Genomic DNA, 22,560 nt, shown 5'->3' on the forward strand with positions numbered 1-22,560 from the left:
ATAGGCCTTAGCACATGCAAAACCTTTTGTAGATGTCGTCCTGAACCTGACACGCTGATATTTAAGATCGTGTACGGTTATGGTGTTGCCAGTTGTTTCATTTGGAACCTATGTTTTTAAGATTTTTATCATACCGGCATCAAACTATTTTAAAATAAATAAATTTAATTTTACAAAAAATCCAGTGTCTCCTGGGAATTGTTTGTATTTCATTCGGGACTTGAAGTTTGTTTACCTGTAAGTAAATAAGTTCTAAAATAAATATATATATTTTTTTTTTATCAACTAATAATTTATTTGTTTTGACAGTAAGGAGTTACTTTCAATTTAACTGCTGCTTGAGTTCTATGATATATATCTCTTAGTTTGGTCTGTTCTTGGATACACACTATTCAACATCGTAGTTAGGTTCATCTTTTTTGCTGTGACGCTGTTTGCAGGTACAAATTAGCATATTCGTCGAATTATAGCGGTATTCTGGATCCATTAGTTGAGAACAATTATCAACTATTCATGGTAGAAAGACTTATAATGATGGGTTCCAAAACTTTTATTAGGACGTTTAAAGAAGACGATACAGGTCTCAGCCTCACTGATGATCCGAAAAAGAACACCAAGGCATGGCAGATACCCATTTATACCAAGGATGGAGAGGAATGTTGATCTTTATATTCTCTTAATACGGCCACTGCTTGTTTGCTATAGATAGGACTTGACAGTATCAATATACCTGATTTTGGCTTGGCTTGTTTTTCTTTTTTATTATTCTTATTACCGTCCAGTGCGATCTAATGCCCATCTCTCTTTGAGGGACGACTCCATCAAAAATGGAGATTCTCTGGTTTTTTTTGTCCTTTTTTTTTTTTTTTTATTCATGTGCAAGTGAGAGATGTTGGAACAATTCGATTTGTTGTATGTACATGTGGAATTTAATTCGGGAACTGTGTAACAGAAAAGTCCTTTTGAGTTTTCAATGAATTTGTTGCTAGTAGTGTAGAAAGATAATAGCAGAGTAAAGTTTTTTCAACCTGGATTGAGGCTTTCTTAGTGTAAAATATTTTTCCGGATAAAAGCATAAAGTGAACTTAAAGGTAAATTCTGCAAGCTTAGCCCAAAATTGTTACATTCACCAAGAACAATTTCCACTGATACAGCATAACTAGCAACCTTCTTGACATGATCACAGACCAACATACTGCCATAAAATAGAAGTGGAACATCGTCCGAAATAATTTACTTTTACAAGCGCAATACCGAAAGAAAACTTGCCAAAGTAGATTATAACGAGTACAAAAGTATCTAAAGAGAACATTTAAAGACCAAGTCCAACTGTTCGACCATCTCTCCGACGCAGTCCAGCAGTGTATTGCTTCTCCAAATCTAACTGAAGCTGCTCCTGCTGTTTCTCCGTATCTGGATTGTCTGGTTTGTGCTCGACTTTCACCTCGCCTTTCACGCCCTGCAATTGGCCATAGGTACAAAGGCAACCTCAGACTCTTAGTGTGTTAGTATGTGGGAAGAAATTTCTAATAACAATATACACTGTTTTCCACTCTGAGCATGTTTATGGCATGGTATTGGAAAGTACGTATATAATAGATGATAGCTGAACTTCATTTTCTTCTATCATCCTATTGAATACGTGTCAATCCAGCCTATCAAACATGCCAAAACATAATAACCAGTAAAAATACAAAAGGACTAGAATTTACCATGAGTTTGATGAATTTTTCTTGACGTTCACGATCGCCAAATGTTGCCGTATCCCAGTGATGGACAGACTATATTGAGCATTGAACATAACATGAGCAGAAGATGGTGAATGTTGTCAAGCATTCCATTTCGGAAAATAATAATCTAGAAGTAGCTTGTGATAAGGTCAATATGATGTTGGTCCTAGAGCATGTTAGGCTAAGCTTAAAAACAACTAGAAGTTACTTTCAAGTATTTTTTTCCCCCAGCATGTTTGGATAAATTATAAGGAAAATAGTTACTCATTTTCAAAGCATCTCCCAGACTACTGTCAAATTTTTTACTTATAAGTGAACTTTTTAAGCTAAGCCAACATCCTCCTAGTTTCTTAACAAGGTACATGAAGTTTCCATAACACTTCCAAGCAGATTTCGGTGTAATAAAAGTATTACCTTTGTCTACTATTTGTTCAAATCAAAAATTGGAAATGGGAGAGGACGAAAGAAGAAAATATGAATGCAAGTAACCATGAAGATAAATAGCAAGTACCTCTACAGAAGTTGTGTTCTTCTTATTGCCCCACAATAGCTTCTTCTTTTGATCAGCAGACATATATCCAGTTCCAATTAGATTCCTATTAACTGCAAGTTATTCCAAAGAAAGAATCATTGGAAAAGATTTAAAGTGCACTGCATTTTAAGTATATAGGTACTTGGGGTATTTTCTTGACTGATCTTCTTCTCTCCAAACTGAGCACATTCAGAAAATGCAAACACCTAGCGTAAATATAGACAGCACTATTAAAATAAACTCAAATGCTGTACATTTCTCGTGGAATAAGTTAAACGAGCAAACAACAATAAACACAGTGAGAGAATCAATAAATGTTTACCTGATTCAGCAGCTTTCATAGCAGCGATTTTTGCAGCATCAATATCAGAATCTGTCACGTAGGCCTGCTTTGCACTCACCGTTTCACAAGTATCTTGAGTTTGCTTTGAGGTTGAAGACTGCTTTTCATCATCTGAGATTGCAGATTTAGAAATTGATTTTATGGGATTACAAAACCATAGATTGCCAATGGATAGTATACAAAAGAATTCATGTATTTCAATTCCAAAAATGAAAACTGAGCTCCAACAATGCCATGAATGGAGCCAACTTTCATGTTTTCGACAGCAGTAATCATCTTGTAGCTACTAGACATATTGAAGCTTACCATCTTTTGCAAGACCCAAGCTATATGTCTTCGGTTTCTTAGCAAGGGACTTTTCAACTTTGCTGGAGAAAGTCTTCCTGTCTTCAGATTTTCCTGCTGGTTCCCTGTAGTGTCGTTCCTTGTATCTATCCTGATCCTCGTGTATCTTCTTCTCCTCTTTGTTGTACTTCTCACCATCTAGTTCTTCAGTGTCTCTCTTAGCAGCTTCTTTCAGATGAAGCCCAGAACAGTCCCTTCGAGAAGATGAGTTATTTCTTAGACCCCTGAGATCTTCATAAGCAGGTGAACGATCATTTCTGAGGTCTCGTGAACTCCTTTGATGGTCAATCTTCCCATCTCTATCCCTCTTATGCCGGTTCCTGTCTCTGTCCCTGTCAAATAAGTCTTCCTCTTTATCCCTGCATCTATGCCCTGAACCATCAGATTTATATCGAGAGTATTTATCCGTGTCACATGGATAGTCTCTAGGTCGGTTCTTGTGTCTTGAGTGACTGGAACTGTGATGATCTCCCAAGTCCTGGCCACGACGAGATGACAGCTTAGAATAATCTCTATCATAATCATCTACATTCTTGTCAGTGTCACGTCTGTTATATTCATCATGCTCGTTATAATGATGGGAGCTCTTTGACATATAACGATCGAAATCTTTATATGATACACCGCTGTGGCTATACTGACCCCTGCCAGAATCCCTACCTAAGTCCCTATCATCACCCTTTCTTTGTTTATCACCAGAAAGCTTTTCAATATCCTTCCTTGATGGGATTGGACTAGAGCTGTGCTCAGAGCGAGGACTTCCTGGAATATAATAAGAAGCTATGCTAGCAAAAGAAGCAAGATATGGACAAACAAGTAATAGCATTTGGAACTGCAATTGAATTTGACAATAACACGGGACAAATAAAGAATCATTTTTCTAATAATCAAATGCAACGTGCAATCCTTTTTACAACAGCATTTCCATGATCAAGAAGAAACTAACTCTAAATCTGCAAGAGACTCCACATTATATTTCATAATAACATAGCTTCTCACAATAAAATTTTTTAATCTTGCAAATCCATCTAATTATTTACAAACACGTGAACATAAAATCCACCCACCCACATGCATGTACCATTGATGGAGAAGGAAACATTATCAATGACCAGAGCCATCTACTAATGTCAGTCACCATCAACCGGCAATGAAAAAAATTCATAAAAACCAAATATTATTCAGACGTCTCCCCATGACCGATCTTAGATTATAAACAGACAAATTCAAAACTAACCATCATATGAAGACGACCCAGTAACAGGAGACCGATGCCGGTACTTCCTGCTAGTTGTATCATTCGAAGGCTTCCGAAATTCTGCCTTTCCATCAACGTTCTCTCGCTGAGAATTCATACTACCTAATTAACACACCTGTAAAGTAAAAAAAAAAATTATAAAAATTCACATTTCCCGTTAAAATTTAGAACTTCCAGATAAAAGAAAAGGTACATACATTTAAAATTATTAACACGTGATGAATGATCACAGAAAATCGACGAACCTAAATTAGCTTGTAATTGGAGAAGCGGCCCTTGTATGGATCGAGTTGGCTACTAGGGTTAGATTTCGTTTGTGCTTTGAAAATAAGCTGGAGAATAAGAAGAAAAAGCAAGAGAGAACAAGAAGACAGTGAAAGCAGGAGATATTTTGATGAGTGATGGATATTAACGAGAGGGACCCCAATATATAGAGTACTTTAATAGGAAGACGGTGCGACGGTCCTATGAAGGGAGGCCACCAATCGACACACTTCGAGGTGTGTGGGTCACCCGTTGAGATGGCTTTTCGACACTGGATGGTCGCACCGTCACTAGTGAAGTATTTCTCCAATATATGAGAATGTTTTAGATTGGAGTGATTAACCCTTAACATAAATTAGCACATTATTATAGGGCACAGAGGACCCATGACATTTGCTTCAAGTTGTAACATTTTCTATCATCTCATTTCGTTATTTCAATGAATTCTTGTGAAATTACACATATACCATTCTCTTTAAACAAAATAAAAAATAAAGAATTAATTGTAACTATAGTTCCAAATTTTTCAAAAACATGCAAACGAATAGAAATTAAATAATTAAAAAATTAAATGGACGAATAAATTAATTTCTATATTTTATTTTAAGAAATTAAATAAATATTTTTTCACTTTTATTTATAATATTATAGAAGTATAAATTTTAGAAAAAATTGCAGCTGCTATGCCAAACCTTTCAATTTTATGCATATTTGACACAAACCTTTACTGGATGGTACCAAACATTTCAAAAATTAGCATCTTAAGTCCAAATGGATGGAAACTGTTAGTTTGACTATTAGTTGACATCCAAAAAAAATAAAATAAAAAAATCTAACCTTTTTTTACCAGCTATGTGAGGGTAAAACTGTCTATTCCAATTTAACGTGAAATAATTGAATGAATCAAAAAAAGTGCTTTTGCCTTCTCGCCCTTTCCACCTGGCACCACCATCTTCCCAAAAAAATTTGGGGCCGCCATCTTCATGATCACGAGCTGCTAACAACATGGCCGTAAACTTATCGTTATTCTCCTACCCTCTATCTCAAACCCAACGGCGATACAAGCCATCACAACAAATTCAAACATTATAGAACATACACATAATTCACGAACTCAAAAATTTCAAGACCCAAAAAATGAATTAGATTCTGAAATTCATCTATGTTACGGATTTCAAATCTAATTTCACATGGTTGATTTTTTTTCTAGCAACAATCTTGAATAAACCCAAACAGTTGGAATGGCTGAAGCTATAGACCCAAATAGTCTGGAAGAAGATGAAAGAGTAGTGGTTGAGAAGATTGTTGTAAAAATTTCACCCGATTGGAGTAGAAGTCACGAAATATGAACCGGCAACGTCAAGAACAAGATAATCACGAACTTGTGTCAATGAATGACTTGAACACGATATCGTTGTTTTCAAACGATATTTACCCCTTCTCCTATTGATTTGAGATACTTCGAAGGTTGATGGCAAATGATTTATAGGATTTTAACAAGTCTTAACAAGAATTAATCACCAAAATACAAGTGAAAATCATTGAAAACTTGAATAACACAAGGGTTGAATATGAATGTAAATAGAGATTTTGTTTGTTCTTAGAACAAAGTATGGATTGTAAGATGTTTTCTAACATTTTTCCCTCAAACATGGCTCTCCTATATATAACGATCAACCAGAAGTACGAAATGGTGCCAAAAAATCAAGTAAAAAGTCACAAATTTCAAATTTGCAACGGCCAAAAAAAGATCAAAAAATCCTACCATACGACCACATGGTACAAACCCATACGGTATCATGGTTCACCCATGCCGAGACCACTTGGTCTCGACATATAGCCATGCGGTCGCATGGACTAAAATTTTTTTTCTAATTTATTGTTGTTGATTTTTAACAACATAATCACAGCAATCCCCCACTTATTCAAAATTAATAAGTCTCATATTCATAGTATACAATACTCATGCATAAGGACTATATATTTTTCGATTTGAATTTAACCATAGTGTAATTTAAACAAAGTTTAGTCGGAATCAAAGGTAACGTGTAGTTTTGAACCAGTTATTACATATGACAATATCGGTAAGGATACACACACGAGAACCACGTGTTCTCAAGTTCCTCGTAACTCGCGTAGCGCTTATCCTTTTCAACAATCTTTTAAGAGAAAAACTCCAACTCTCTATTAAGACGACACCACCTTGAAGATTGTTTAGGTGAAATTCTTCTAGTACCTTTGTTACTTTTAAATGTACTTATATTTTAGCACCGAACTTCATTAAGAGTTTAAAACTCATCCCTCATTGCAGTAACAACCAGCATTATTTTAATTAGGATAGGGTTATTGCTGAATTTAATAATACTGCAACTATCCACATATCAATGACTTGTTGTTATCATTTGAACCCGTAAATTACCTTTTGAGTAATGACAGGTAGGGTTGCTATCATTGGTGAACCTTTTTAGTTAAGGAGTTTCAACCACATCCTACTCGAAGTAGATGCTACTAAATCTCTGTTTAGAGGTTTAGTCAAAGGATTCGTCAAATTCTCAATTGACCTTACATAATTTAGGAAAATTATTCCATCTTTGATTAATTTCCTTATGTAATCATATTTTAAATTCATATGTCTAGACTTTTCATTATATGCCTTTGCTAACGTGGCTTGATTATCACACATGATAGGTATTGAAGAAATGTTCTTTGATCCCAAAGGTATCTCATAAAGGAAATCCTTAAGCCACTCAACCTCTTTCCCGGCATCCGATAAGGCTACAAATTCAGATTCCACGATCGAGTGTGTTATGCATGTTTGTTTCTTTGATTTTCAAGAAACAGCACCTCCTCCAAGAGTGAACGCCCAACCCAAAGTGGATTTATTCTCACATGTGCTAGATATCCAACTAACGTCGATAAATCCTTCCAATATCGCCCGAAATTTATTATATTACATGCTCAGGTTCTTGATTTTCTTTAAGTATCCAAGAACTCTTCCAATGGCCTTCCAATGATTATTACTCGGATTGCTAGTAAATCTACTAAGTTTACTTATGGCATAGGCTATGTCTGGTCTTGTGCATTAAACTACATATATAAGACTTCTTATAACACTAGCATATTCTAATTGAGCAATCGCCCTTCCATCATTCTTTACAAGTTTTGAACTTGGATCAATCGGGGTACTATATTCTTTTATGTTCAAGCGTTTAAACTTGTTTATCACATTCTCAATATAATATGATTGACTTAGGTGATAACCCCCACTAGTATTTGTGACTTTGATACCTAAAATGGTATCCACTTGACCAAGATCCTTCATTTTGAATGTGGAAGATAGAAACCTCTTTGTTTCTTCTATACCGCCTATGTGATTACTCATAATCAACATGTCGTCAACATATAAACATATAAATGTCACATAATCATCATACACTTTAGAAATAAACATCTATCTACGCCATTATGTTTAAATTCGAATGATGTTATAGTTAAGTCAAACTTCTCATACCATTTTTTAGATGCCTGCATCAAACCATATAAAGATTTTACTAATTTGCATACCTTATATTCATTTTCAGATAGAACGAACCATTCAGGTTGCTCCATATAGACCTCCTCATCGAGATCCCCATTTAAGAATGCCGTTTAGACATCCATTTGATGAACATGCAAGTCATATATTGAAGCCAATATGAATAATATCTTAATCGATGTTATTCTAGCTACTGGTGCATAAATGTCAAAATAGTCCATTCCATTCTTTTGTCGATATCCTTTAGGTACTAATATAGCCTTGAAAGTATTTAGAGAGCCAACAACATTATATTTCTTCCTAAATATTCATTTACATCCAATAAGTTTGGATTTTCGTGGTAGATCGACAAGTTCCCAAGTTTATTAGATATTATCGAATTCATTTCATCTTTAATTACATCTTTTCAAAAAATGTTATCACGAGAAGCCATAGCTTCTTTATAAGTTTTAGGATCGATTTCCACTTATAGAACAAAAAGAATTGTTCTTACAACATTCAACTCATTTCCTTCTACTAAGTAAAAGGAGATAAGTTGAGAATCAATTTCATTCGGTCCCAAAGATTTCTTAACTTGAGTTCTCTTGCTTCTTCGTGGTTCAATAGATTTATCAATATTTTTATAAGATATTTTATCACGTGTTCCACTTGAGCTAGGAATGTTTTCAAAATTTTCCTTCAATTCATTATCCGATGATAACAAATTTTCAAAGAACTGTACATCATTTGATTCGATAATCACATTGGTCACCAAGTTTACCAATCTATAAGATTTACTATTATTAGCATATCCAATAAAAGTACATTTAATGCCTCTTGATCCCAATTCGGTCTTATTAGGATTTGTGTTCTTGCAATAAGCAAGACACCCCCACACTTTGAAGTATCCAATGTTCATTTTTCTTCCTTTCCACAATTTATAAAGAGAAACATTTGTATATTTAGAAGGAATCCTATTAAGTATCATACATGCACTTAATAAAGTTTCGCTCCATAAATTAAATGCCAACTTAGCATATATAAGCACAGCATTAATCATTTCTACTAAAGTTCTATTCTTTCTTTCAGTCAAACGATTTTGTTCGGATGTCCTAGGTGCAGAACATTGGTAAATTATGTCATGTTGTTTATAATATAAATTAAATTCACTAAAAATGTATTCACCACCTCTATCACTTCTTAAGGTCTTTATTTTCTTGTTTAAGTGATTTTCAACTTCATTCTTATAAGTTTTAAACAAATGAAAGGCCTCATGTTTAGGTTTCATCAAATAAACATAGGTATATCTTGAGTAATCATCAATAAATGTTATGAAATATCTATTTTCACCTCTTGTTAATATGTCATTCAATTCACATATATCGAAATGAATTAATTCTAATATACGAGAAGTCTTTTTAATGCTTTGATAAGGCCTTTTAACAATTTTTGCTTCTACACATGTTTAACATTGAATGGCATTATTTCCATCATAAGAAATTAAGTCACAATTTCTCATGCATTTCATGATGCTTTTACCTATGTGACCTAATCTAGTATGTTATAAAGAAAATAAATAAATCATATAAGTAAAATCAACTTTATTTATTTCATTGATAATAGTACAAAGTTTGACAATTCCTTCACATGAATAGTCATTTTCAACAATTTTTTCGTTAAATCATAATACAAGTTTACCGGACCTAAAGACACTTTTAATGCCTGATTTTCCCAAAAAAATTTCACTCACTAAGTTCTTATTTAGATTCAGAACATATAGTACATTTGTAAGAGTAACATTTTTTTCAGAAATGAAGATAATTTCTAGACTTCCTTTTTCAATTACTTTGGACCACACCTCGTTACCCATTTGGAACTCTTAGTCTCCATCACTTCATTGAATGTTTTGAACAAAGATTTGTTATATGATACATGCACCGTCGCACAAGTATCATATCACCAACTGGAAACCTTTCCCTTAATTGCATTTATTTTACTCACGGTGACCGCAATCTCGTCTTCTTGGACCGATTTCACTTTAACCTCGGAGTTGTTGTGTTTCCGGTGTCTACAATCTTTTGCGTAGTGTCCACACAAACAAAGCATCATCCTTTGGTCTTCTTCTTGAATTTATTAAGGTTTCTCGAAGGTTTCCTTTTGTTGGATTTTGTTGGCAGTTCGAATTTTTCTACAGCATTTACTTTGGAAGTGGCCTCATGAAAATCATTTTTATCACGCATTCTTGACTCTTCCTCAATTTGAAGATGTTTTTGCAGTTGTTCCAAAGAATAATCTTCGAAACTATACATTATCTTCTTCCGGTATCCTTTTCAAGTTCCGGAAAGTTTGACAATTATAGTCCTTACTTGAAAGGTCTCCGGTATTTCAATTTTCACCGCCTTCAACTTATTGAAAATTACTTGCATTTCAATTTTCACCGCCTTCAACTTATTGACAATTACTTGCATTTCATATAAACGATCCGATAATGCGTTGAGAATGTGACCGCAACATATTAACTCATCTTCTCGGCGCTTTTGTCTTTCATTTCTCACCGCTTCGGTTTCTCCATTCTTTGGTTTCGGTAATGGTGCAAGATTCGAATCTAGGATGTAGAAGATTTCCAATGCAGTGAGAAGAAACTTCAATTTGTCTTTCCATTGAGTGTAGTTCGTTCTATCGAACTGATCTGATAGCACAAATTCTTGATTCGTGAGTTTGATTGTCGTCATCGTTGTCTCGCTTTCCATCGTAGAATATCATTTGAGATTGTTGTAAAAATTTCACTACGTTGGAGTAGAAATCACGAAATATGAACTGACAACACCAAGAACAAGATAATCACGAACTTGTATCAACGAATGACTTGGACACGATATCGTTTTCCTCAAACGATATTTGCCCCTTCTCCTATTGATTTGAGGTGTTTCGAAAGTTGATGGTAAATGGTTTGTAGGATTTTAACAAACCCTAACAAGAATTAATCACCAAAGTACAAGTGAAAATCCTTGAAAACTTGAAGAACACAAGGGTTGAATATGAATGAAAATAGGGATTTTGATTGTTTTTAGAACAAAGTATGGATTGCAAGATGTTTTCTAACATCTTTCTCTCAAACGTGGCTCGCCTCTATATAGCCATCGATCAAAAGTACGAAATGGTGCCAAAAAATCAAGTGAAAAGTCATTAATTTCAAATTTACAAAGGCCAAAAAAGGGTGGGCATGGATGAACCATGGACCGCATGGCTCGCATGGACCAATTTTTTTTTTTTTTTTTTTTTTTTTTTTTTTTTTATTGTTGTTGGTTTTGAATAATATAATCACAGCATGTTGACCTTAACGGGTTTGAATAGATGGGAGCTGTGAAAGTAAGTAGTGCGGTGGAGGAGAGAGAAAGACTTGTGGAGGGGATGCTGTGACAAGCTTAACCTAAGACATGAGTAATCAATGCAACTATAACAAACATCATGTAAACTGACATAATTCAAATTTGAAATTGATTTTCCGTCGCAACGTAAATTTGGAATAATGGAGAATCATCATTTTCTATTTTACAGTGCAAAAGGTTTGAAAAAATGGTTAAAGTCGGGACTAAATTAATTTAATAAATATAAATAGATTACTTTACTTTTGACAATTAACATTAAAGACGATACTATTAGCTAAGATTACACTCGAGCAAAGACCATATGCATATGTTAATAAATAATTTGAATAGACATCGGAGCGTTTGACATTTTTGGTCAATTACAAGTTACTTTTATCTTATTATCAAATTAAATTAATTATTATTTTAGAGCTTTACAAATTGAAAAATTAATTATTTTGAAATTTACTTATTCAATTATAAGTGAACAATTTAAGCTAGCAACCGAGGATTTTGTCACTAACTGCGTCATCAAATGGGAGATCCCCAAATTGGATCAAACTGTAGGGTTCCAAGAACTCTTATTAACACGTAAATGCGACATCCGCCCAAACACGCTTTATAGACTGAAGTAGCGACGTTATGATATCAGTTACCCTTGAAATCTTCCCTCCCTACAATATTTTCTTCTGGGCGCACCTTTCTCTCTGTTTTTCCGCTCCGTAGATCAAGAAAAAAAGCTTCTCACCCAACAAATCACGCCTCTGTTTCACCATTTTTAATCCAATTAAATTGCATTAGTCCTCTTCCTCTGCGGTACCTTCCGTGCTTTGTTTACTATAGAAAAGATTCAGAAGGAGGAGAAAATACTGCGGTAATGGTTACAGCTGACTATTTTGATGTACCCGCATGAGGTACCGATGTCTCTCTCTATTTCTCTCTGCGCACCTTTCTGTAAATCTTGTAAATAGAATTAAATTTTACTGTGGGCAGATTCGATGAGTTTTTAGGGAGACGGTGTTTTTATTGGAATTTTCCTTGGGAATCATTGTTGTCTTTTTTGCTCCTTTTTACACTGTTCTCTTATACGTTTTTTTCGTATACTTGGGTGGTTATTTGGGTCAATTCTCATGTTAATAACTATTTTGGGGAAAAAGCCAATAGTTTGTTTTTGTCCAATTTTAAAAATTGGGTTTTGTTGGAATATCAGGATTTTGATGATAATTGTCTAAATTTAGTATTTTTAGTCTATTCACTGAAAAAGCCAGAAATTATTTGCTGAATTCTCATCTGGGTTTCTCTAAAATCCCTGGATTTCGGTGGGATATAATCCTGACGGAGTTTCTCCTAAAAATCCTGAATTTCTCCTGGGTTAGCTGTAATTTGGGTGCCGCTCAAATTGATCATTCGTGATTGAACATGGTGAATAATAGCAATAACACCACCAATCAAGAAGACGGGGGTAAGAATCCATCAGGGATTTCTAGAGGTATTGGTGGTGGAGGGGGAGCTGCCAAATCATGGGGTACCACTGGATCTGGCCAATCTGTGTCAACTAGTGGCAGCGTGGGTTCCCCATCAAGCCGGAGTGAGACTGCTGCAGCAACTCCAGCCAGTGACAACACATTTCTCAGGCTTAACAATCTCGATATCCAAGGCGATGATGCTGGATCACAAGGGGCTACCGGGTGAGCTTAGGTCACTTCTGCATTTCTTTGCATTCATTTTTAGATATCCATTTATTGCTGTTTTGTCTGTGGCGTTGATGTGAAATTAATGCAATTAACGAGTAATTGTAAGAGGCTCATTCCTAATGGTAGAGTTATAGCAAGTCATAGGCCAATAATTATATGTGTGGTGACTCTAGCAAAAGAAAATATGTAATTACTAGTGGAATGAAAGATTAAAATAATAGATATATTTTATGGCTAAATGAATACTATTGTTTTAGTTGGAGCTCAATATTAAGACTTGAGGTTCCATCTTAAAAGGCCAACGTCCAAACCCTTATAAATTAGTTGTGTTTTCATCTTTATTCGACGTGAGATATTATTTTTTAACGCTCACTGGAGTTCATATAAATAGTTCTATATATATGAGATAAATAGTTGTGGAGAGTGTCTCCAAATATGTGGTTTAATAGATTGATGGTACTCCATGATTTTATTTTTGGTAATAAATCAATTGTGGAAAAAGAATGTTAATATGTTTTGGCTTTAATGGTTTAATAAGAGTAGTTAGACAAATAATTATTTGATTGTACCTGTAGGATGATTTAAATGAGGAGATTATTGTTTATATTTTGCACTTAAATATCGTGTATAAAATGGATGGTGTCATTAATGTTTCTATGACTCACGATAATAGGTTCTAGTTGTGGAGAGTGTCTCCAAATATGTGGTTTAATAGATTGATGGTACTCCATGATTTTATTTTTGGTAATAAATCAATTGTGGAAAAAGAATGTTAATATGTTTTGGCTTTAATGGTTTAATAAGAGTAGTTAGACAAATAATTATTTGATTGTACCTGTAGGATGATTTAAATGAGGAGATTATTGTTTATATTTTGCACTTAAATATCGTGTATAAAATGGATGGTGTCATTAATGTTTCTATGACTCACGATAATAGGTTCTCATGCAAATCCAGTGTCTTTATATTTCCTTTCATTTCCTTACACTCCTAATTGTGATTAATAGTAAGTTCTTAACAGAAACAAGAAGAAAAAGAGGGGTCAACGTGCTGCTGGAGGGGATAAGAGTGGTAGAGGGCTTCGTCAATTTAGCATGAAAGGTTTTGGTTTCTCATCTGTCCTTGTTTCTCTTGCTGAGAGGATGTGATATTGATAATTTCTTTTTAGTGCTTGAACGAGTTCTAGATAAGAGTTACATACTGATAAACTTTGCTGCTTTCCCTTGTGAATAGTGTGTGAGAAAGTGGAAAGCAAAGGAAGAACTACATACAATGAGGTCAGATGCTTATTGGATGTTTAATGTTATTTTGTATCATGCTTTTCTAAAACTAGCACTTCCGTTATATTTCTCTTAGCCTGCAATATGTTTGGGTGCTCCTGTTTTTGGAACGATGAGTTGGTCCTTCCTTTCTGTTCACCTGTCCCGATTAATTTGTGCTGTTTTGTGACCTTTCTCTGGTTAAGCAAAATAAAAAATGTGGTATTTTAAATTTGCTTGAAAAAGTACTGGATTCTTTTGGTGTAATAAGTCTATTCCAATTCCAATACTTGTAGAGTGCTTGCTAAAATTGTTTTCTCGAAGCCTGAGATTAATACCTAAATTGACATGATGATTTCTTACTGAGAAGAAACATGAATGTTTAGATTGAAGGACGGCATATGCTTGGTTCACCAAAATTGTCAATGTTCGCTTGTATTTAATAATCATGATGATGATGATGATGGAAGGTGGAACGTGGTTAATGTAATGATATTTGACCTATGTTCCATACGTAACGACCAAAATGAGCTATTCAAGTATTCAACTATGTGATGACATGTTATTATGGTCTATTTGATTGTCATGTAGTGTCTAAATCTAACAAATCAATGTCTCTGCAGGTAGCAGATGAACTTGTTACTGAATTTGCAGATCCTAACAATAATATTGCCTCTCCGGACCAGGTTCTTTGCATTTTTCATTTCCATAAGCTGTGTCTGGGTAGTTACAAAACTTTTTTGAATGTCTCATTTTGATTGTTAAACGTATGTGGCAGCAACAATATGATGAAAAAAACATACGGCGAAGGGTTTACGACGCTCTAAATGTTCTGATGGCAATGGATATAATATCTAAAGATAAGAAGGAAATACAATGGAAAGGTTTACCTCGGACTAGCTTAAATGACATCGAAGAACTAAAGGTTCATTTTCATGTTCTTACTTTTCCTTCCACCTCTCTTTTTACTTTATCTAATTTTTTGCCATAAGCAAACCCCGGTGTGCAAAATATTATTAATATTTATCCAGCAACATAATTTAAGTTGTATATAACTGACTGCAGAATGAGAGTCTTGGAATTAGAAATCGGATTGAGAAGAAAGCAGCATATTTGCAAGAACTGGAGGAACAAGTGAGAATCTTTGAGCATATGCTGTCAGCTTTTACAGAATTCGATACAAGTTAATTTTTTGATATGCATCATGAATGAGGATACTAAAAATTAGTAACGTATATAATGTCTTTTCTTCCCTATACTTGGCTGAAGTATGTAGGTCTTCAAAAACTTGTCCAACGTAATGAGCAACTATATGGCTTGGGAAATGCTCCTAGTGGTGGTGTGGCTTTACCTTTTATATTGGTGCAGGTTCGTTTGCTAACAATTTCATTGTGATTATTGTTACGTTCATCTTTCAAAGGACTTCCAAATAGGTGTTTAATATTTCTCCTCCTCTTTTCTACAAATGAGACTTTTGCATTCTTACATTTGTCGTCTCACATGGTGCTGGTGGGCCTGGAAGTCTGACATACAGTTGGATTTGGAAATTCATGATTAAGAAATTATTCTGTATACATCAGCGTTCTGAAATGGGGGTAAAAAGTAAAAGAAAGAAACATGAAATGTGAAAGCATATCAAATAAAGCTGATGCTCTCAACCACTTGCCATCAAGAAGATTTTTTAAATATTAAATTTACATGTGCTGTGTAATACTCTCTCCGTCCATCTGTTCGTGTTTGAATAATTCCATTCTTTGGTCAGTATGGATTCCAAATTTGCCATTCAACCGAAAGGAAAAAACCACAAAGAGAATACTCGCATCAAACCCAAGCCCTATAACCACCAACAAGAAAACCTCAGATTGAAGTTCAGTTAATCCATAATCAGCACACCATCAGACCCATCACCTCAGAAAACATTGCCAGAGTAAAAATCAAGAATATCGACATATACATGATTCCAAACCCTAGAAGCAGTTAAGATCTCTCTGGACAGATAACTCGCAAAACAATTTGATATTGAAAATTTCTATTTTCCCTTTGATGAGTTGATCACCTTTTTCTCCCTTATAGTTTCACATTCTGGGAAGTCTCTTAGGAACAGATCTGTTGGTCTAATGTTGGAGACAGTGGTAGTTTGAAGGTTTTGGATGTTGCTTCAGCGTTTGAACTTTGGAATTCACTGTCATGCTTCTGATTGATTTTCATTTTTGGAAACTGTAGACTCGTCCTCATGCAACAGTGGAGGTGGAAATATCAGAAGATATGCAGCTGGTGCATTTCGATTTTAATAGGTAAGGGAATCATTCAAGCAAATACCACTTTAAATTGTGCAATATCAGCATGAAAGCATCTTTTTTCTACTGCTGTTGGCCATCATAAGCATATGTGACATGATTGTGTTAGTAATTGAGTCATGTAGTGTACATAAAACTATTGTTTTATAAAGTATATACTTCATATTTTGCTCTGCGTAAAGAGGTTTAATTATAATAAATTTAAAAATAAACAACATTTTTATTGATAAAAATTGGGATCAAGTTACTTATTTTGACAGCAACTCAGCGAGGTAAGAGTTACTCTTAATACATGCAACTTTTTTTAAGCAAGAGAATAATAACTTATCCAAGCATGTTCATAAACACAAAGTTACTGTTGCTTTTTAAGCGCTTCCAACTTAAAAGAGATTCCACCTCTAATGTACATATATATCTGTTTTGATCATTGCAGCACCCCATTTGAGTTACACGATGACAATTATGTTCTCAAGGCAATGAAATTGTGTGACAACCCTCAAGGTGATGGCGTGACGCAAAATATCCCTCTACATGGCGGTGAAAGCTCCCACATGCCCAGCATGTACCAGCCTCAACCATCTCATCCATCAAGGTCGAACATTTCAGGTAGGCCTCCGAACTCGCCCCCTGTTCCCGGGATATTAAAGGCGCGCGTTAAGCACGAGCATTAGTTTGCCAGTTTCAGTAATGTTTCGTTATTATATCTGTATATCAAGTAAAAATATTATGTGGAAAGCAGATGAACGCTTGTAGGAATTCATCGCTATAGAATTTTGTGTGGTATAAGGAATGGAAGATAGCAGGATTTTGCTTATCGCTTCAGGATCTATGAACTATAAAGCATTATTTTAGATTGTAAATACCTGATTCCACATATCCACTCTGGATATTTTATTATTATTTTGTCAATTTTTTGGCTTCTGAGAAGATATTGAAATTTCACCTGCAAGTAGTTGGACTTTACGGGCAGGGCAGGGCAGGGCAGGCTATAGAATTTTGTGTGGTATAAGGAATGGAAGATAGCAGGATTTTGCTTATCGCTTCAGGATCTATGAACTATAAAGCATTATTTTAGATTGTAAATACCTGATTCCACATATCCACTCTGGATATTTTATTATTATTTTGTCAATTTTTTGGCTTCTGAGAAGATATTGAAATTTCACCTGCAAGTAGTTGGACTTTACGGGCAGGGCAGGGCAGGGCAGGCTCATTTTACTTACTACCTGCAAGCAGCAGCCATGTAGGATTTCATTGAGAATCTATGTTCTAAAAGCGCGTTTATTATGATATCTAGGCTTCAATTCTTGGACTTGCTATCAGCCATGCAATTTTTTATTTTTATTTTTTACTTCTAGACCCGTAAAAGCTTGACAGTTGACTTTGCATACAGATTGGCATACAAGTCAAAATTCAACCTAAAAGAGCACCTTCTAATGACAATGGTATTACAATTAGAATAAGGAGAGTCCATAACAAAAATCATTGTTAAAATGATAAGGATCATTTCATCCTTTACAACTCTTTTTTCTATGGGTGCTTTTGCAAGGAGGAATAAAAGCTAATGACCAAACAATTTACTGGAAAATGTCCAAAATCTAATCAATCGAACAATGTGCATCTTCTCTTCCAAGTTCCCGTAAAGAAATACAAAAACTAGAACTAAAAAGGAATCAAGATTGGCTTGAGATTGGGCTGGCCAGCGTAACAAAACTTCTGTATACTATTCGATCGTGGAATTAGGGTTGTGCTTTATGTACCATTTTGAAAAACCTTCTTCAAGAGCTTCTCGCATCCACGAGTGCTTGCAGAATTGAATAGCTTCAGGAATTTTCAGCCAACTTCTCTGTCGAAGGCTCTTTTCAGGCCAGGACTCGAGTTCCTCTTTCACGAGCAAAGCATACATGGCAGCTTTACACAAGCCTTCTGGACTAAACTCGTCCTTGAGCTTTTTGCTCCTGAAAGCATAGAATCCCAGGAAATGCTGAAACAGTACAGTCAGGAAAATCAATGAAGTCAGAAACCCAATGGCAGAAAAAATATTGATTTCTCTTCCTTTGGTGATCCTTCATAGTTACATGGTATAAATCATTAAATCTTGATCTGGTCACAGACATTGTGAACTATAACCAATAAAACAAGGTTAATAATATGAATTTTTCAAATCTTACCACCAAATCCCCTCGAACTCCAGCCTCTTCTATTGATTCCCGAGCTGCTGCCTGCTCAGCCGTTTCATCAGTTTCCCACCCACCCTGTGTTCACAAGCAATAAGATACTCTTGATATCTTTTATCAAGCACTTTCTTACTGCTTTAATATACTCTTATCACAGGCAACTAGAGTTATGCTTTGTGCATAAATATCTAGAAACCTCATATTCATTGAGTAACCAATTTTTTTGAAATTTCATCCCCCGGAGAAAGGAAATCTTTATCCACTTTCAACTTGCTACTTTAATTCTTGCGAGTTTCCATTTTCAACGCAAAATAACTCCTATAACTGCGCAAGCAATGCCGTTTTGCCTAATAATAATTAGACATACAGAATGGAATCCATTTCCAAAAATTGTCTTTATTATAATTCCTGAGCACGCAAAACAATGTAAATCAAGTGTCACTGGAAGCCTTCAATTTATAGATTAAAAGAAAAATCCAGTGCTCAAAAGGCTCTCGAGTCCTTCCAAAATTCTTAAAGAAGAATCCAGTGGGGGGGAGAGCTTCTCATGATATCAGGATCACCATTTTGGGTAATCTTCAAAATAGAAACCCTTTTTTATTGGATGATCTAATACTTCCCGAAACAAATAATCCTCCTTGTCAAAGTGAAAATATATGGATGATTAAAACAAAGAAAAAACGACATGAGAAACAATTGGAAAGAAGTAATCCCTCTCCGCTTTAACCATTTGCTTGATTATTCATCTATATAGAACATGGCACCCAACTTATGGAGATGAAAATATCGTCAATCCTTTTAGAAGAAACTGAATAAGCATCAAAACAAATGTGGGATACATGGCACAACTACCACTTCCGTAGTTGAACAGGGTCAATCTAGCAAGCATGAACCGACTGAAATTCTACTCTCCCACAAGGTCAAAACTAGCACATGATCTAAAATCGCCAGAGCGTTAATCTGCCTGTTCTTCAAGCTTTGTTCTGCTGTAGGTTTATATTTATACGTTTGTAATCCAAGTCTGATTCTTCATTAATTTACTTGAAGATAGAACAAACCGCTACAAAAACAAAGTAATACAATGATTAAGAGGCAAAAGAGAGGAGTGGGAGTTGATTCATGCCAATTGCCAAGGCATATATGTTGTGCATGTGGCTCGTATAAAGTGAAACACAATTTCCCTGGATCAAATAGGCCGATGCCAGAGCAAAGCCGATATACTCTCTGCTTCGCTCTTGTAGACGTACGTACGCTGTCGAACCACGTAAATTTCTATGTTGATTTCTCTATTTCATCTCTTTATTATTGCGTATAAAATCCAACAATACATTAAAAAGCTAAAAATTTTAAGCTTCTTCGTGGCCCTCCCTCTGCATTTTTTTTCATCCACAAGCATAACAGAACCCTAATAAACCCAAGAGAAAATCTTTGCCCCGAGTGTCTGGCCCAAACACTCACTCAGACAACTTCGATAGAACGTTACCACTCTCTCCACCCTTTTTCATTCTTTTGAAGCTTCTTGTTTTAGCCTTGCACACTTTTTCTATAACAATAGAACAGAACCCTCATAAACCAGAGAAAATATGAATTAAAGAGAAAGACTATCCCATTCCATTTGTTTATATAAATCTTACCAGAACCAAACAAGATATTGTAAAAAGGGGAAAAAAAAAATCTTCATAACCCAATTTCGAAAAAGGTCAGAAAGAAAAAGAAAAACCAGAACCAAACAAGATATAGAAAAAACAACCCAAGTTTTGATTTTGCACCATTTTGCTATTAATTATTCCCAATTCCACATAAGACCAATTGAAAAAACTCCAATAAGATAAATTCCTTACCAAACTCATGTTTTTACTCATTCTTCCAGGAATTAAACAAAACACAACTAAGAATTTCATGCCCAATTCACAACTTTTCATAGTCTAACAAAACTCAATTGCAACAACCTACAAAACCAATCTAATCATAACAAAAAGAAAACCCTACAAAACTGAATCCAATTTCCGCACATTATGGAAGGGATAAATCTGAACACAGCTATATATACATTCTGCATGTATATCGAGAGAGAAAGGGTGAAAAACATACCCAGCGATGAGGCGAAAGCCACCTTCATAACGCTGCTGAAGACGACCAGTCCGAGCCACAAATCCAGACATTTATGTACAAATTATTACAAATATCCCTCTAAAATGAATATGAGTCTTTAGGTTTCTCCCTCTATATATGCCGATACGTGGGAATTTATCACGACCTACTTTTTTATTAACAATAAAAAAGTTAACTCCCAATATCCCTTTTGCTGGTACTACTAACACTGCATTGTTCAACTTCTTGTCGTTCTCCAAACAGAGCCCTAATCATTTCTCGAAAATTTTGGAGCCCCATTCGGACAAGGGAGTTTACAGTCAATTTTGGTGACTCACAATTCAAAGGTAGATCGGTAAACAAAATACAACGCAACTATTAACTTTTCTTCTATTTCTTTATTGGGCAAGTTTCGCGGCGCGAGAGGCGGGGAGATTAAATCTAAATTTTTTGAAAAGTGACCTTCGAGTTAATTGCCGGTCTTGGATTCTTTTGATCACTATGTTTATCAAAATGTTGACATTACTCACTATTTTAACGGAATCAGTAACGTGGCTAATGAAATATACATGCGCAATGCCTTGCCAAGCCATCAACAAATTGTTACGTTCTTGATTGCTCACAAAACTTTTAAAAAAAAATCTTTAATTGCTCATTGAACTTTGAAAAACATGTTTGATTGTTCACTGAACTTTGAGGACTAATTTATAAAAATCACGTTGACTTATTGTTCATTAAAAGATATGTAGCACAATCGCATAGGTTGTGTAAAAATAATAAAGTGGACAAACGAATTCTAATTGTCGAATTCATGAGAAATGATTACTTAATTACACAGTGGCTAAATTTAATTTTAATATATTTTGTAGAATTTTAAACTATTTTCATCATTTGGAAAAATTCAGATTTATTGTGTGTTTTATTATTAAAACTAAATTAATATTTGAATTTTGCAACAAAACATACAATAAATTTAATTAAAGTTTGAATTTTCGTAACAAAACATAATTTATTTTTTGAAGGGACCAAAAGGGAGTGAAATTCATTTAATTAAATTTATTGTGGGTTTGAAATCTAAATATTTAATATAGCACACGGATAACCCTAAATCCGCTCACAAGCCAAATGTCAAAGAACCTCATATTTAGCAGGGATATACATGAAAATGGCCCAAATAATATATAACCTTTTCCAAATTGGCCTTTGACTTTTTTAGAAATTTGAAACTACCCAAAATATCCTTGAAAAAATTTATCAACCAACCCTTTATATAATAAAAAGTTTCTTTTTTAGTCCTTAAAAAATCTAACAAATAATTTTTCTAAAAATTTGTAAAAATTATTAATGAATAATTATAAAATGGAAAAGCCCAAATATAAGAGAGGACCATATAATATAAAAAAGGTTGTTAAAAATAAAAAAGAAATTAAATTTGAAAAAGAAATTGATAAGATAGGATATCAAGAACAATTATATGCATCACAAGAAATATTAAAATGTTTTAAAGAAAACTTATTAGAAAATTTCGCTAAAGGAATTGTAAGGTCAATAATCATAAAAGATATACAAGATATAATAGATAAATTGGCAAAAAGAATGAAAAGTATCTCAAAATATGAAATACCTTTTGGAACAGACATAGATATGATAACAGATATTGATATTATAAATTCTCAAACATTATTAGA

The 22,560-nt window shown here is 34.5% G+C and overlaps 4 protein-coding genes and 1 pseudogene across 7 annotated transcripts in view; 2 read left to right on the forward strand and 3 right to left on the reverse strand.

Annotated features, from left to right (window-relative positions):
* Positions 1 to 4,530, reverse strand: part of LOC111391184 (arginine/serine-rich coiled-coil protein 2-like) — a 10,031-nt gene extending 5,501 nt beyond the window's left edge. Inside the window, exon 1 of the mRNA XM_023016341.1 lies at positions 4,406 to 4,530. The gene's annotated coding sequence lies outside the window, so the exon portion shown is untranslated. The remainder of the gene's footprint in view (positions 1 to 4,405) is intronic.
* Positions 1,107 to 4,590, reverse strand: LOC111391182 (arginine/serine-rich coiled-coil protein 2-like). The gene is made up of 7 exons (XM_023016337.1): positions 4,454 to 4,590; positions 4,188 to 4,323; positions 2,912 to 3,712; positions 2,585 to 2,716; positions 2,242 to 2,333; positions 1,713 to 1,781; positions 1,107 to 1,459 (listed from the first exon to the last, which is right to left on the reverse strand). The coding sequence occupies exons 2-7, from the start codon at positions 4,303 to 4,305 to the stop codon at positions 1,313 to 1,315; spliced, it is 1,359 nt and encodes a 452-aa protein (XP_022872105.1). The 5' UTR covers positions 4,306 to 4,323; positions 4,454 to 4,590; the 3' UTR covers positions 1,107 to 1,312.
* A 7,392-nt stretch (positions 4,591 to 11,982) lies between these two features.
* LOC111391196 (transcription factor-like protein DPB) lies at positions 11,983 to 17,521 on the forward strand. 4 transcript variants are annotated; one of them, XM_023016359.1, is made up of 10 exons: positions 11,990 to 12,268; positions 12,788 to 13,042; positions 14,070 to 14,149; positions 14,282 to 14,325; positions 14,931 to 14,993; positions 15,086 to 15,232; positions 15,373 to 15,441; positions 15,577 to 15,675; positions 16,531 to 16,601; positions 17,038 to 17,521. In XM_023016359.1, the coding sequence occupies exons 1-10, from the start codon at positions 12,264 to 12,266 to the stop codon at positions 17,273 to 17,275; spliced, it is 1,071 nt and encodes a 356-aa protein (XP_022872127.1). In that variant the 5' UTR covers positions 11,990 to 12,263; the 3' UTR covers positions 17,276 to 17,521. The 4 variants fall into 4 exon arrangements, with proteins under 4 accessions (XP_022872128.1, XP_022872127.1, XP_022872126.1 ...); XM_023016358.1 differs by having other exon boundaries at positions 11,991 to 12,268; positions 12,731 to 13,042; XM_023016357.1 differs by having other exon boundaries at positions 11,992 to 12,268; positions 12,690 to 13,042.
* Positions 17,522 to 18,016: 495 nt separating this feature from the next.
* LOC111391159 (nudix hydrolase 16, mitochondrial-like) lies at positions 18,017 to 20,943 on the reverse strand. The gene is made up of 5 exons (XM_023016307.1): positions 20,873 to 20,943; positions 20,623 to 20,644; positions 19,788 to 19,841; positions 18,776 to 18,859; positions 18,017 to 18,588 (listed from the first exon to the last, which is right to left on the reverse strand). Exons 1-5 carry the CDS (start codon positions 20,941 to 20,943, stop codon positions 18,328 to 18,330), a joined length of 492 nt encoding a protein of 163 aa, XP_022872075.1. The 3' UTR covers positions 18,017 to 18,327.
* Positions 20,944 to 21,010: 67 nt separating this feature from the next.
* Positions 21,011 to 22,560, forward strand: part of LOC111391161 — a 13,924-nt pseudogene continuing 12,374 nt past the window's right edge.

Source organism: Olea europaea, unplaced genomic scaffold, assembly GCF_002742605.1.
Source record: "Olea europaea var. sylvestris unplaced genomic scaffold, O_europaea_v1 scaffold760, whole genome shotgun sequence".
Classification (NCBI taxonomy): domain Eukaryota; kingdom Viridiplantae; phylum Streptophyta; class Magnoliopsida; order Lamiales; family Oleaceae; genus Olea; species Olea europaea.

Excerpts from the sequence above, each read along its gene's own strand:
- LOC111391196 (XM_023016358.1), top strand. The coding sequence starts at position 12,774 with ATGGTGAATAATAGCAATAACACCACCAATCAAGAAGACGGGGGTAAG. Across the intron at positions 15,442-15,576 it reads TGCAAGAACTGGAGGAACAA|TATGTAGGTCTTCAAAAACT; the intron begins GTGAGAATCTTT and ends ACTTGGCTGAAG. Across the intron at positions 16,602-17,037 it reads GTGCATTTCGATTTTAATAG|CACCCCATTTGAGTTACACG; the intron begins GTAAGGGAATCA and ends TGATCATTGCAG.
- LOC111391182 (XM_023016337.1), bottom strand. The coding sequence starts at position 4,305 with ATGAATTCTCAGCGAGAGAACGTTGATGGAAAGGCAGAATTTCGGAAG. Across the intron at positions 2,334-2,584 it reads TATGAAAGCTGCTGAATCAG|TTAATAGGAATCTAATTGGA; the intron begins GTAAACATTTAT and ends AATAACTTGCAG. Across the intron at positions 1,460-1,712 it reads AAAAATTCATCAAACTCATG|GGCGTGAAAGGCGAGGTGAA; the intron begins GTAAATTCTAGT and ends GGCCAATTGCAG.
- LOC111391159 (XM_023016307.1), bottom strand. The coding sequence starts at position 20,943 with ATGTCTGGATTTGTGGCTCGGACTGGTCGTCTTCAGCAGCGTTATGAA. Across the intron at positions 20,645-20,872 it reads GGCTTTCGCCTCATCGCTGG|AATGAGTAAAAACATGAGTT; the intron begins GTATGTTTTTCA and ends AATTCCTGGAAG. Across the intron at positions 18,860-19,787 it reads ATCAGACTTGGATTACAAAC|GGTGGGTGGGAAACTGATGA; the intron begins GTATAAATATAA and ends TTGTGAACACAG.